At 33.6% G+C, this 14,499-nt stretch overlaps 1 protein-coding gene across 1 annotated transcript; it reads right to left on the bottom strand.

Annotated features, from left to right (window-relative positions):
• Positions 1-7,180: 7,180 nt before the first annotated feature.
• LOC110599779 (calcium-dependent protein kinase 10) lies at positions 7,181-12,363 on the bottom strand. Its single transcript, XM_021736350.2, has 7 exons — positions 11,476-12,363; positions 10,957-11,100; positions 10,715-10,867; positions 9,615-9,730; positions 9,306-9,473; positions 8,135-8,365; positions 7,181-7,912 (listed from the first exon to the last, which is right to left on the bottom strand). Exons 1-7 carry the CDS (start codon positions 12,137-12,139, stop codon positions 7,739-7,741), a joined length of 1,650 nt encoding a protein of 549 aa, XP_021592042.1. The 5' UTR covers positions 12,140-12,363; the 3' UTR covers positions 7,181-7,738.
• Positions 12,364-14,499: the final 2,136 nt, after the last annotated feature.

The following is a 14,499-nucleotide window of genomic DNA, read 5'->3' as shown; positions in this document are numbered from 1 at the left end:
ACTAAAAGAAATTGGGACACCAGAATTTGAACAACTAAGAATTAGGTTTAGGACTTAACTTCACATTGGGCGCGACGCCTTTTGTCGTTTTAGGCCTATTCCCCGTTCAAATTTAACAAATTTTTATTCTTCTACCGTTTTTTCTAATTTTGATATAAAAAGAAATCAAAAAATATATATTAAAAATAAATATTTTTTATAGTATAATGGGTTCAATAATTGCGAGTGCATGTGAATAGGTAAAAGCAGCACCAAAAATGGGCCCACATCCATGTGGCCCATATCCGATTGGGGTGCCCAATAAATATTATATTAATATTTAAAAAGAAATACATAAATGGAAAATTAAAAAAAATCACATTGAAATTTGTCCCTTTCTTCTACTGAAGGTACAATCCGTACCGGGCCGTAACACCTCATTTCCCGCTGTGTTTGTCTCTTCAAGAAAACGAAAAACATAATTAAATAAATAAATAAAAGTGAGAGATCGAAAGTCGCGTGCTGTGATGTGATAAAGTAGCTTCCTCCTGTTCTTGGGACTTCTCTTTTTGCTTTTGCGTCAATCTCGCCCGTCCATCTGATATTCATGTCAAACTGTAGCCCTTTGATTAGTTGAAATAATTGCTGGGTGACGCATTGGTGTTGGTGCAACTTTAGGGCTTTTGAATCTGGTTGCCCCTCTCTTGTATTTAGAATTCTTTCTTTTATCACAAGTATGGACTTGCACTTTTATCCAATTATGGATTTTCCCCTTTGAAAAAAAAAATTATGGATTTCCCCTTGCACTACGAAATTGGGTTGCGAATAGTTTTTAGGTAAACTATTATTTAATTTTTAAATTATTCAAAAATTCATTAATTGATTTCTATAACTTTTAGACCCAATTAAAATATCTCCTATTATTCTTAAATATTACAATTAAATAATTATGTTTTTTAAAAAAAAATTATCTTTATAATACCTTTAAATATTTCTCGTTTATTACTCTCTTTAGTCCATTTTACCTTTTCGATCATAGACAACTTTTTATGACTCCACAAATTTTTCGCTGAACTCGAACACATTCTTCGTTTCCTCCACGTCAAGTTCAGCCTTGTTATAACTCTCCACAATGGCCCTTACCCTTCCATTTTCATTATCGATCGCAACATTGCCTACCAAGCCTTAGATTCAAAACTGTGCAGTTTTTGTTGATGGCCCTTTGACTCTTACTGTCAGCAAAGTCGTTGGTAACCAGCATAACATCAACGTCACCTTTTATGGTCCTATATGACGAATTTCTTATGCAACGAATAAGAAATTGTTACTTTATGCAACGAATTTCTTAACATCAGTATAGACACTACCTCTACAACCTTGCAATGGATCATGGCAAATCTGGTCAAGTACCTATAAATTCAAGAGAAGTTTTTCGTGGAAATTAAAGGAGTTGTTGGGAACACAGCGGCTACTATGAGGAACTATCAACTGGAGATCCACTTGTATTGGACTGGCAAGGGTTCAATTTGTATCCCAATGGAATATTATGGTCATCTCATATCTACTATTTCAGTTTTTTCTGTATAATAAGGACCTCTATATATTCCTGTATATCATCACTATGATTTAATTTTGTTATTTCTTCTTTTTTTTTCTCATATCATGTTAAATCTCTTGGACCCATAATAATTTTCCCATAATTTTTATTGTTTTGTTTGCAACTGGTGCTCAACTTTAAGGGATTGTTTGGTGGTTGTTCAGTTTGCTTCTAGAGCTTATTTTTGCTTTTATTTCTTTAGTCTATTTATCCATTACTCATTGTTGGTTTGTGTTTCTACATGGTTTTGATTTTCGTCCAAGTAGGTGGCAGTTTCTCATAGGGAGTGAGTTGTTAGAGAATATGCTCGCCTCTATACTGAGTTGATCTAATTTTTCTTACCATGGTACTTGAGAGTCAGAATTCATTTCTTCTCTGCACGACTCCATTCTGACAAGCAAAGATTTTTCATTTGTTGGGACTTCATGGGAACCAAAGACCACGGAAGGTGTGGATGGGATGCAAAGAAACTCCCACCTACACTCCTTCACCATGTTTTATATGTAAAAGCTATATCATTTTCATAAAAATATTTTTTGAGAAAAAATAAATAAAACGAATTATTTTTTATTGGGAAAATTATTTTTTAGTCTTTGAGATTTAACGTAATTAATACTTCTGTCCCTCTATTTTGGCTACCCAACACTTAAGTCTCTCACTTTTTTTTCTGTCCAAATTCGTAGTTCTTCCGTCCAAAATAGCCGTTTGGAACATGTGAATTGACAAAATTAACCCTCACTAAAAATTCCGCTATTTCAAAATCACAAAACCCAAACCCAAATGCCTCTTTTTCTTCTTCTTCTTCTTCTTCCTACCCTTTCTGCAACTTCTTCTTCTTTCTTCTTCTTCTTCTTCTTCTTCTTCTTCTTCTCCTTCCTACCCTTTTTGCAACTTCTTCTTCTTCTTCTTCTTCTTCTTCCTACCATTTCTGCAACTGAAGAAAACATGAAAAAGAAAAAAAATAGGGATTTCACATTGAGAAAAGGGTATTTTTGGAAAAAATTATCACCTCTCACCTTTGACTATTTGACCAAACGGTTTAAATTGACGGAAGGACTACGAATTTGGATGGAAGAGAAAGTGAGGGACTTAAGTGTTGTGTCGCCAAAATAGAGGGACATAAGTGTTAATTACGTTAAATCTCAGGGACTAAAAAATAATTTTTCCTTTTTTATTTTTTATTATAAAAAAATAAATTTTTGAAACAAAAGATGATTTAGTTCACATATTAGAAGATATATAAATTAATGAAAAAAAAAAAGAAATGTAAGATGATATTGCATAGTAGGTAATGATCTGAGATCCAGAAAATAGGGTTCTACAAGAATTTTGTAAAACTGGAAAAAGCTTGGCCTTAGGGGAGACCATTTCCCCCTTTTATCTGTTTCTCTTTGTCTGCTAGTGACGCATAACAGACTGGCTATCACTGGGCCATCTATCCCTGCCACATTGATACGGACGTACGAGGAAATCAGATTCCTGCCTTGTGCGTAACGGCCTCTGATTCTCCCTAGGCACGCATGCGAATGGACCTACAAGACAGGCGGGTCGATCTTCTTCCTGGTTCCGAACTGAGCCGGGAGATAAGATTAGAACTGAGCCCAAAGAGAATCTGTTCGTTGAGCCGACGATGCTGAACCGGTCTGATTGAAGAAACTAACTAAAGTCCGATCTTAAGGCTGTGCGGATCGGGCCTGGTGCACATGTGAGGCTTGAGGGCCTCTAGACAATAGCCTGGTATTGTGGGGCTGACCCCAAATCGGGGTGAAGAAATCCAGCGTTCATCAGTAGATTTAAAAAAAAAGCTGGTGGATGAGGAAGTTTAAATCTTTTTCTTTTTGTTTTTTTCCTTTTTTGTCAAAGCTTAAATCTTATTTTAGGGCAAAGAAAAGGAACATTTGAGACAAAAATCAAAAGCTTTAATTGGGCGGGCCATGCGAATAGGTTCGGTTGTCCCTTTAGATCTCGTAGGTGGACCAATCTAACGTACAACTTGTGGCAACTCGCAAGTAATTGAGGTCATTTATAGTTTAGGCTTTGATTTCCTTCAACCTTATAAAAGTTCGTCAATTTTATTTAAATTTCATATTTTATTTATTTAGTATGAAATTAATATAAAATTCAGTTTTATGAGATTGTTTATAATTAGAATTGATTTTTATTAAATTTATTAAAAAAACATACATTTACGTTATATAAATTTCTTAAAATCACTTAAAACCTTATTATAAGAGTATGACATAATTCTCAATAAAACAAAACTACTCTCAAGTTTAATCTTAAATAGGTTTAGCCGTTTAGGTATATATGAAAATATCAATTCTCATAGTAGATACACTTTCATATCAACTATTAGAAAGGAAAAAAAATTGTAAATTTACTAATCAAAGCAATTTGGTTGATTTTTATTCATATATAGAGTGTAGCAAGCGAATGAAATTTTGAATTTGATTTTTAATATCTATTAATTATAAAACATTCAGTATCATTATAATAATCGGTACTCTTTTCATTATATAGTGATACAATATAACAATTATTTAAAATAAATCATAAATTATCACTATATAATAAAACTACGTGGTATGATACATAGTTCTACTCATAAAAGAAATATTCGAACACCATAGCATCTGGTTATTCATTAAAATTCATTCTCTCCTGAATAAAATGAGATTTTATGAAAAGTTACCTTCAGCAAATACAATTCAAGAAATTTTCATTACGTCTATAATTGCGGAATCTCTTATTTACTAGTCGGTATCAGTTGAATTTTTAAAAAATTTAATAATCAACTCCACCTTTTTACACCGTATAAAAATTAATAAACACAGATATCAAAATATGCATTCTTACACAATCATTTTTAAATTCTAAGCGATTCATTACATTCGTCAATTTTATTAATTTATTGGTTTTGAGCGTTGGAATATTTGATGTATACGCTAATTACTTCACGTTTTCTTTCTTACAGATTGATAATCACAATTCAATTTCATTTCAGTTACGTCATGTAACTTATCAATTGTTAAATTAATAAACATTCAAGAATAAAATATTAAACTTCTTTCAACCGGGCCATAAATAAAGTTTACTGAAAATTATATTTTTCAATGCGAATCTAAATTATATATATTAGAAAGTTAAAATTATACGTTCAAAATAACTCTATTGAAGTTTAGTTTAGATTTGAAGTGATTTTATACTCATAGCAATGGTAATATATGAAAATAAAACATTTTTTTTTAGATAAATGATAATAAATTAATTTAAAAAATCATCCTTCTAATTAGTTTATCTAATTTGATAAAAGAAATCGATCAAATGTTTTTCAATTATGTTGCTTTTCATAATCCTTCTAATTAATTTTCAATCCCGAAAATTTTCGCCAGTGAATAAGCAAAGAGTACATGCCCTTATTTTTATTTTTTTTTTAAATTTTACAGTTATTAGATCATTAAAAGATAATTTTTTAACCAAAGTAAAATATTAATTCTAGATTAAGTATTTTAATTTTATAACTGACTTAATTATTTCATTTTTTAAAAAATTATTATTAAACTTTATGTGGAGAATTAATATTTTACAAGTGCATAAATTATTTTTTATGAAAAAATATTTTATACCTACAAATTATCATAATAATAATCATCAAAAGAAAGTGAGATTCACAAGAATGGAATCCAAAGTCTTCATCTCAACTAACTTTCAAACTTTTAAAAAGTTGGTTTCCCATCCCCATAATCAAAGCATAAAGATAGTTTAAGGATAGAAAAGGAAAAGGGAATTTTAGAAAAGGGGAAAAAATTAAATTTAATTGATTTCTTTCTATTAATTGACTTATTTGAAATGAAAAAAAAAATTATCTTTTAAAAATATAAATAAAAATTCACTTTAAAAGAAATTAAAACCATCAAAATTTTATAAATATTTACTTTAAAAAAATTTCTTATAAAATCAACCATTGGAAATAAAACTAAACCCTTTTATGTTTGCTTTTGAGATTTTATTTGGACAAGTGGGATTCTGATGCACACTCCCACAATCAAAAAGAAGAAGATTTTTGCAATCTTGTACATGCCTTTTGTACTTTGTTTGTTCCTCTTTTTTACTTTTTGTGTCCAATATAAAGTTGTATGGATGTGATTTTGAATGAAGACAGGTAATCTAGAAAACAATTTTTAAAGAGAAGGATTTGATTGGCTATTTTGTTAAATTATTGCATGCACAAAAGAAGAAGATGAGATGAGATGAGATTGGCTGCTTGAAACCCATGTCATTTTCCCTATGTGGTCCAAAAACAGTGTGGTTTTAGAATCATCTAAAGGAAAATGGAAATGAGAATATGGGCTAACCCAAAAGCATTGCTGCCACTACAAAAAATCAAAACCCAATATTTACATCTTCATCGGGTAGTTGACGGAGAGGCAAATCCATGACAGGTGGGGAAAGATCTCCCTTTGATTAGTATTCCAACGAAATGAGAAATTGAAGACAGCCCAACTCTCTGAACTAACTTCCGTAGATTGAGCATATGCAGCTGTCTGTTGCGGTTTCATAATCAATCACCAAACATGGAAGAGACATTAGGCATAATCATATAAAACGACATGTGTTGTCTTCACTCTTCAATTTGGACTCCAATCAAATCATACATAAAGCTCAAATTTACTCCTATACATCTCTTTGCCCATGTCTTGTAAGGCATCCATATATTTCAATTAGTTAAGCTAGCTTTTCAATGTGTTCTTTCACAAGGACATGGATTCTCCCCATATGATCTCTATATCTGGAACACAGGGGAGGAGCGATTATTTTTCCATTGTTAGAGTCTGATTATATCCTTGGACTATTAAATATGAGCCCAAGGGCTCTATAGAAGCTAAGCTTCAATTTTAGAAACCAGCCCAAGGTTGCAACTCGCAAACATACACCCACAGGCATTCCTATTTCCCGCATTTCTTCCGGGGAAAAAAAAATACCAATTAGACTATAGGACTCGGGCTGATAATTGAATCAGTCAACTAGTGCTTTTGCGAAAAGTGATTTCATTTCTACAACAGTTGAATTATTCGTGCTTACGTTGCTGTCCTCTTAAGGTTTTATTGAATTCTTGGCCACCAGCAGCCATGGAGTTGGAATATGCATATATTAGCACTGAAAGAAACTTTTCCGGAACAAAAAACAAAAGGGATTTGTTGACCCGTTCCTTCCCTTTGAATTGTAAGAATAACATGTCAATATATATATTAAAATTATATTCATAATCCTAGTATATACTATTTCCTATTTCCTAATTAGAATGAGAGACCCATTCCTAATAAGGAGTGGCATAGATCTCTTATACAAAGTGTTATTTATAAATTGAAGGAAATTTCTAATTAGATTAAGAATGAAGCGTCTACCACTATAAACAAGAATATGAAAAATAAGATTATTTGGCTTTGTCAAATTATGGAGAGAAGGTTTTTGCTGTTATGCTGGGTGGATTTACCTTTTGCACATAAAATAAATTGTGGGAGATTGTCACACAAATAAATTTTCTGTGAAGCGGGAAATGTAGGATGTTGAAACATTTAAAGGTAATTGCAGAAGCACAGGTACTTTCCCACTATGCAAATACACATACTTTATCTCTTTAACTTCATAAAGATGCTATTCAAAAACCACATTGGAATCTTCCCGTCACAAATTTGCAATGCCGAATATACACTTGGATCGGATATCGCAGCAAAATACCCATAATTCCACTCTGAGAATTCCTTTCAAATGCAAAACTAGAACATTTGACACTAGCTCAAAGTTCCCATTACAAACAAACAATTCCAATGGGATTCTGCACCAAGTCGAAAAGCACATGGAAGAAAACCATCTAATGCCAATGAAAAAACACATATACAAAGCCATGCGACACTAGTTTGAACCTGTGATATATGCCACCTCAATGCCAAGCAGTTGCAATCTGTCGTGAGCCAATCTTCTGATGCGTGGTTCATGCTGTCTAAAGCCAGCAAATTCCATCCAACTGAACCCAAGAATATTCAGTCTCTCCTAAAACTTGCATTTTGTGGAACCCACAAGCCAAAGTCCGTGTATGGAATGTAATTAATAGGATAGCTTATCCAGCGAGCACAAGCAAATTAAAATCATCAAGTGTTTATTTTAGACAGCATAAGATTGACCTGTGAGCCCATCATGGAGCTGCAATGAACCATCTTTCATCAGGTTGAGGCTCAAACTCTTGAATCTCTCTCTTGAATACTGTCGAGATGCCTTTCTCCAGTCAGTTCCAGCTTTCATCATAGCAACAAATTCTTCATAACTGATGCATCCATCCTGGAGAACATAAATGAAAAATATATTGGTCCAACTGCACAAACTTATTCATAGGGCAAGAGAGAATACATCAACTACTCCATCCAGATTGTTGACCTTTCAAACTTTGTGCAGTATTGATAAGCAACCAGGGACAGAAAATTTGTAGTCCACTTGTAAAGACACTTTTCAAGGGATGTTTCTAAATGACTGTAGAAAGACAGTAGTACTAAGATACCATACCTTGTCAGTGTCAACTTCACGCATGATGTCATTCAGCACATTACTATCAGTTTCACCATATTCATCTGCTAGGGCCTCTCGCAGTTCGTCTAATTCTATATACCCGCTATCATCCTTATCAAAAAACATAAATGCCCTGCGGAAATGCTCATCATTCTCCATCTTCTGCAAATGAATTGTTACAGCTACAAACTCCCCATAGTCCAGTACTCCATTCCCATCAACATCAGCCTATAGCAAAAATACAAAGCAGATTCTACTGATAAGACTAAGGATAAAACCTAAAAAGTAATTAACAGTTCATTGAAATCTATAATGCTGTGTAAAAATACTTGCGTGAAAGATGACAATAAAGGCTACCGAGAAAGTGGTAATATTGTAGGACCTCATACAGACAAAAGAAACCATTTTTTTAAGAAAGACCAACTTAATCTATACCTATATTCATTTGTCTAAGTGTGTAATCATGTATTATATATATATACAGATGTACATGCAAGTAACTTCAAGTGTGATTTAATCCACCAGAAGTCATATTTTTTAAGATTATGCACAGCATGCAATAATCATTCACTACTCTTGGTGGCAATGCTGCAATTAGACAAAAAGAATCAGTGTAAATAATTGATTTCACCAACTTGCAAGGCATTGTCAACAATGATGCATCACTCAAAGTTCATCAGGCATGCAACAAGGTGAGGATTTCGATTAACTAATAAGGGGAGAGGAGAGAGCTTACAGGAGTATATTGCTGTCATTTAAGCACTCAGAAGGAATATTAAAAACAAAAATTTCAGAAGGTGTTTGTTACAAATATATTCAAAGTCATAATAAAATGAAACATACAATACAAACAGACACAAGTTATCATCCACTTGTATAAGCATCTAACTGATATGCCAACTGTCAAACATTGAAACACAAGAATAACATGATTCAGGAGTTGTCTGTCCAAATATATTTTCCAGATCAATTTCGCAGTAGCAAGAAAGGTATTTAATTGCTGGATAATCCAAGTTGCAAGGAAATTTACTATTTAATAGTTAAATGTAAAATGCAGCACCTTTTCTAGTACTAATGATTGATGAAGACATTATATAACATAAGAATCAAAATCAAAAGTGTCCATGAATAAATTTGGACACAGAAAAAGATAAATGTAAGAGTTTACCACTTCCATCAGCATCTTTATTTCTGGTTCAGCCAGTTGAGAACCAACCTTCCGAAGACCAGCCCTTAGTTCCTCATATGTTACTTTACCATCATTATCAGTGTCCATCAATTTGAACATGTCCCTGATTACTTCAACCTCTTCAAGTGATAAGTGTTCCGCAATTACCTATCGCATTTAATTGGATAAGTAAGTGGTTCTCATCTTTCAAAGGAAAAGGTAAATAGTTCATGCATTATCATAATTGACCGACAAAAAAAGGGTCAGAACTTGAGCTGATTATAACACATAAACCAAGAGATGCTTTACCCTTAATGCTTTCTTCTTAAATCTATTCATCAATGAAAATTGCTTGAGCCTCGTCCTCACAATGTCTCCCAATGGGACATTTGGAGCTTTCTTCGCATTTTGTAGCCAGGAATGTTCTGTCAACAAAAGAAATAAAAGGCATAAGTCAGTAGAATTCTCTTACAAAAACCAGCTATAAACCACGTTGCTGAATTAATTAATAAAACATCCTAACAATATAGAAATATCTTAATAGGAAGTTAGACATGTATCAGGACTTGAAAAAATTGCCTCCTGAGCCCTGGTTATACTGAAGTTTCTGCATTAAACAAGTGGAATATACTGCATGCAGCTAGCAAAAATATGGGTCCTGAAGCAAGATTCTTTTCATGGTGGAATTTCTTTTTAAAACAAAAATAATCATTTTAGATATGGCAATAAGCAATATGAAACCACTTTTTAGCAGTATTCAAGTTTTTGTGATCAAAACATATAGAATGCTTAAACCCATTTTGAACTGTTGTTGACCAATACATGCACATTGACGCTGATGCCAAACAGACTTCAACTTATTATAGACAGGATAGAAAAAATGCTTTGAAATGGCCTAGCACATGGGAGGAGCACGTCAAGTAGCCTCTGTCACTCTTCGAATTTACAGCTTTTTTAGCAGGCCAGTTCCCTCAAACCACATTCCTACTAAATCTAGGAGACAAAAGAAAACACAGCCTATAATCTAAAAACAGGCATTCCCCTCTTCAATCCCAAAAAAGAGAAACAGATATAAACTTCAATGATTCTTTCAAAAACCAGCAATAGTTCCAGGTTCTTTGAGATAAACAAGCCAGTGAACCTATCTCAAACCAGCATATTATCATGCCTCATGTAAAATGTTTCAGTGCTGTCTGAGTAAAACAAATACAATCTGGAAATTGGGGATCAGAAACCCATGTAGTTTCACATTAATCCATGAAGCAATCCTAACAATTTGCTGTATCTGAGCCCCTGAGGTTGTTGCTACTTGTCATTTCATTAGCATATACTTCCCAATTAAGAGAAAGCCATCAATAGAAAATTCACAAACTACACAAGGAGGCAATTGAGTCTCAAAAACGACTTACCAAGCACCTGCTGAGCAGTCAAGCGCTTTTTAGGATCTGGCTCCAACATCTGCCGAACAAGACTCTTAGCACTGTCTGAAATCTGAGGCCATGGTTCTCTCTTAAAATCAATCACTCCCCTCAAAATTGCCAGAGCAACACCCTGCTCAGTCTCTGCCATAACAAATAAAAAACAACCACTTCACAACCTAACCAAAATAATTTATCACCGTATATCAATACTAACATTTTCAATCGCGTACCTGCCCAAAATGGAGGAACCCCACATAATAGGATATAAAGTATCACTCCAGCACTCCACACATCAACCTCTGGTCCATAATTACGCCTCAAAACTTCAGGCGCCATGTAATATGGACTCCCCACTATCTCTGTAAACCTCTCCCCTGTGACAAATATAACAACCTCATAACTCGAACCAAATTAAAATATATACATATACACGCACACAATCTCATGAGAACTGAGGAAATTTTCCCTCAAACTCGAATATCAACGAATAATCTAACAAACCACACGAAGTAACAACCCAAAAGGTCAAGCGTCAACTGTTCTCCAAAGTTCTAGCATGAAATCCAAAACCCAAACTCAAGGTTCAAGTACAAAATCCAGCCAAAACCCATGATCAAACAAAAACCCGTCCACACCCACAACTCAACGCTCAGCGACCACCCAGAACACCATAAAGCAAACTTCTAACAACTATAAGAATAAATTAATACTTTATAAAAATTAAGACAAGAAACAACAAAGGCACAAACCTGGCTTGAAAAATACTGAGAGTCCAAAATCAATAGCCTTAAGCACGGAATTCTCCTTCTTACTAGCAAACAGAAAATTCTCAGGTTTCAAGTCTCTATGCATAACTCCATTCTCATGACACATCCTGACCACCTCAGCTATCGTCCTGGCAACATTCGCCGCCGCTCTCTCACTGTAATGGCCTCTTGCCACTATCCTGTCGAACAGCTCACCTCCCTCGCACAATTCCATCACTAAATGCACGTTCTCGTGGTCCTCATAAGTTGCCTTCAGCTTCACTATATTCGGGTGCTCCGGTAAACGGGACATGATCGCCACTTCCCTTCTCACGTCCTCTATGTCCACCGCTGTCCGTAGTTTTCGCTTGGAGATCGACTTACATGCCAACGCATCTTTAGTCTCTCGGTCAGTACACAAATACGTGATGCCGAATTCTCCCCGACCGAGTTCTCTGCCCAGGATGTACTTGTCACCGATCCGAGGCCGGTGGCTGAGTGGAATCACGTCTTTCAGTACCCGGATCGGAGCCGGGGATCGGACAGAATCCTCCGCATAAGGATTGGGCTTCCTATCTTTGGACTTCTTCTTGCGTCTGTGATTTGTATGGTTCGCCTTGGAGTCCGGGCTGGAGTCTGCTCTCACACAGGCATTACAGTTCCCCATACTCTGTGATGCTGGAAGGCTTGACAGACAAAAAAAAAAAGAAGAATAAGACGACTGGAAGGTGGTTCTGGGTGGCGTAACAGAAGAGTTCGGCCTTTCTGGATGGCGAACGGTGGTGGAGAGGAGATGGAGGTCCGGCGGGAAATTGATAGGAGGAAGAGGTATGAGTAGGGAGAAGAAAACGCGGGGTTCAGTTGAGGAAAAGAGGGCTTTTTGAAAAATCAATGTAATTATCTTCTTTTATGGTTAATTATACTTTTAATTAATATATTACCAAATAATTAGATAATGCTAAATGAATACTAATCACATTAATTTGTTGATAGAAATAATTAATTAAATACATGAGCTGCTTATTAATTGTTTGAACAGGGCAACTGTCCAAATGATTCACGGGGCCCACGAGCTCACAGGGCAACGCAATCAGCTTGCAGAGGATAAATCATCCTGAGCCGTCGATGTTAGCAAATATAAAAAAATGGGGGGCAGAGGTAAATGAACGGCTAAGATCTTGGTGGCGTGGAGTTGTTGAAGTTGGTCACCGGTTGAAGATAGACGGCAACTGGTGGTGGGTGGCTACGCTACGGCTGGACTCACTTGACTAGAGCTTTGGAATCCAACAATTGCGAGTTGGTGCTTCTTTCTACAAATAGACTTGGAGTCTTGGACTACCAAGTCAAGGTATTATAGATCATTTTATTTGATTTTCTTTAAAAAAATATTATTATCGTCTTTCAACTTCAATCTTTATAATAATTTAATTCCAAAATTAAAGAAAACATAGACGAAATGATCTATAATTTATATTATAAAAAAATTCCAAAATTATAGAATTTAATTCTCTAAATCAATACATAATAATTTTTCATATATATGTAATCATAAACATGAGATTCCTATGATACTTCATGCACTTAGTTGATTTTTTAATGGGTTTGGTGGGAAAATAATACTCCCCAACAAATACGTAAAGCAAAAGATTTGAATATGAGCTCATTGACCTTTTAAAATCTTTTACCTGACCACCAGAGCCAAAATTCAAGAATTTCCAAGCAATATAAGGAAATTTATATTGAAAAAATTTGTAGATTATGCTCCACAACGTCTAATATCTTAAAAATTATTATTCATTCTATGAAATACATCTCTTTCTGAGATTTAGATGAAATTAATTAATTTTTTATTTTTAAATAAATAAAAAAAAAATTAAAAATATTCAGTTCTTAAATTTAAAGCGATTAATATATAAAAATACATAAACATATTGACTTCTTGTGAAAATTCTAATTTTTTTGCAAATATTTTTATATTTATTGCATATTAAGACACCATTTATTTGTATAAAACAACTTATATGTAAAACATATTTTTAAAAAAATAATTTCTAAAATGATTTAAATTTTTATTTATTAATTTTATATCAAAATATTTTTTTTAAAAATAATAAAGCAAAACAACTAAGATTGAGATTGAGAATTTTTTTTCTCATCCCTATTTTTAGAGAGAGAAAAACTCTCTCTCTTTTCATTTATTTTTTTAGACTTAAGTCTTTTCTTCTATTATTCTTGTGACTATCTATGTTCCTTAGTGTAATACTCATCTAAATTTTGATATCAAAATTCTAATTTTTTGAAATTTTTGAAATAGAATTTTTATAAAACGAATTTGAAGTTTTTGAAAATGTGTTAAAAAAATAATTTTAAAGTCATCAAGATTCGCCCGTCTAACTAGAGACCCAACTATAAAAGCACCTTAATCCGATTTTGAGAGAAATTCTTCTCTCTTATTCCGGACAGGAGTAAGTTTAAGACCCTTTAATATTTTTACATAAGTTTTCTTCAAATCTTTTATAAATTTATAAGTTTTATTCATTGTTTTGAAGAATCAAGTTGAGTTCAAAGTTCTAACTCTTGGGATATTTGGAATTCATCAATTTTTCGGTTATGAAATTATTTTCCTATTGTTGTGGTTGTATCCCTTCAAAGAGATAAGTTTCGCTTTCTCAAAACTCTTTGTTTTTAGGCTCAATATGAGTTATGTGTTGTTGGAACTGCGGTTATAAAAATGCATACAAAGAATGATGTTTTTTTCTTTGAATCTAAAATGTCTATGTGATAGAGTGGTTTTGTTGAATGCATGTGAAAGTTTATGTTAGTTTTTTAAGTGCTTCTAGTATTTTGGGTTGTGTATAATTATTTTTAAGTTTCTGCATGAGTTTTATCGCGATTTGATGGTTGTGAGTTAAGTCAAAATCGAGTTCTATTTTGTAAAAGAATTCAGGTTCGGCTGCCGAACTTATCTGTAGAGGCAGTCTTTTAGCTGCCTAATCTGCTTTCGAAGGTTTGACCTTCAAATCTGTA

Source organism: Manihot esculenta, chromosome 14 (genome assembly GCF_001659605.2).
Source record: "Manihot esculenta cultivar AM560-2 chromosome 14, M.esculenta_v8, whole genome shotgun sequence".
Classification (NCBI taxonomy): Eukaryota; Viridiplantae; Streptophyta; class Magnoliopsida; order Malpighiales; family Euphorbiaceae; genus Manihot; species Manihot esculenta.
This window is presented reverse-complemented; position numbering and strand designations above follow the sequence as displayed.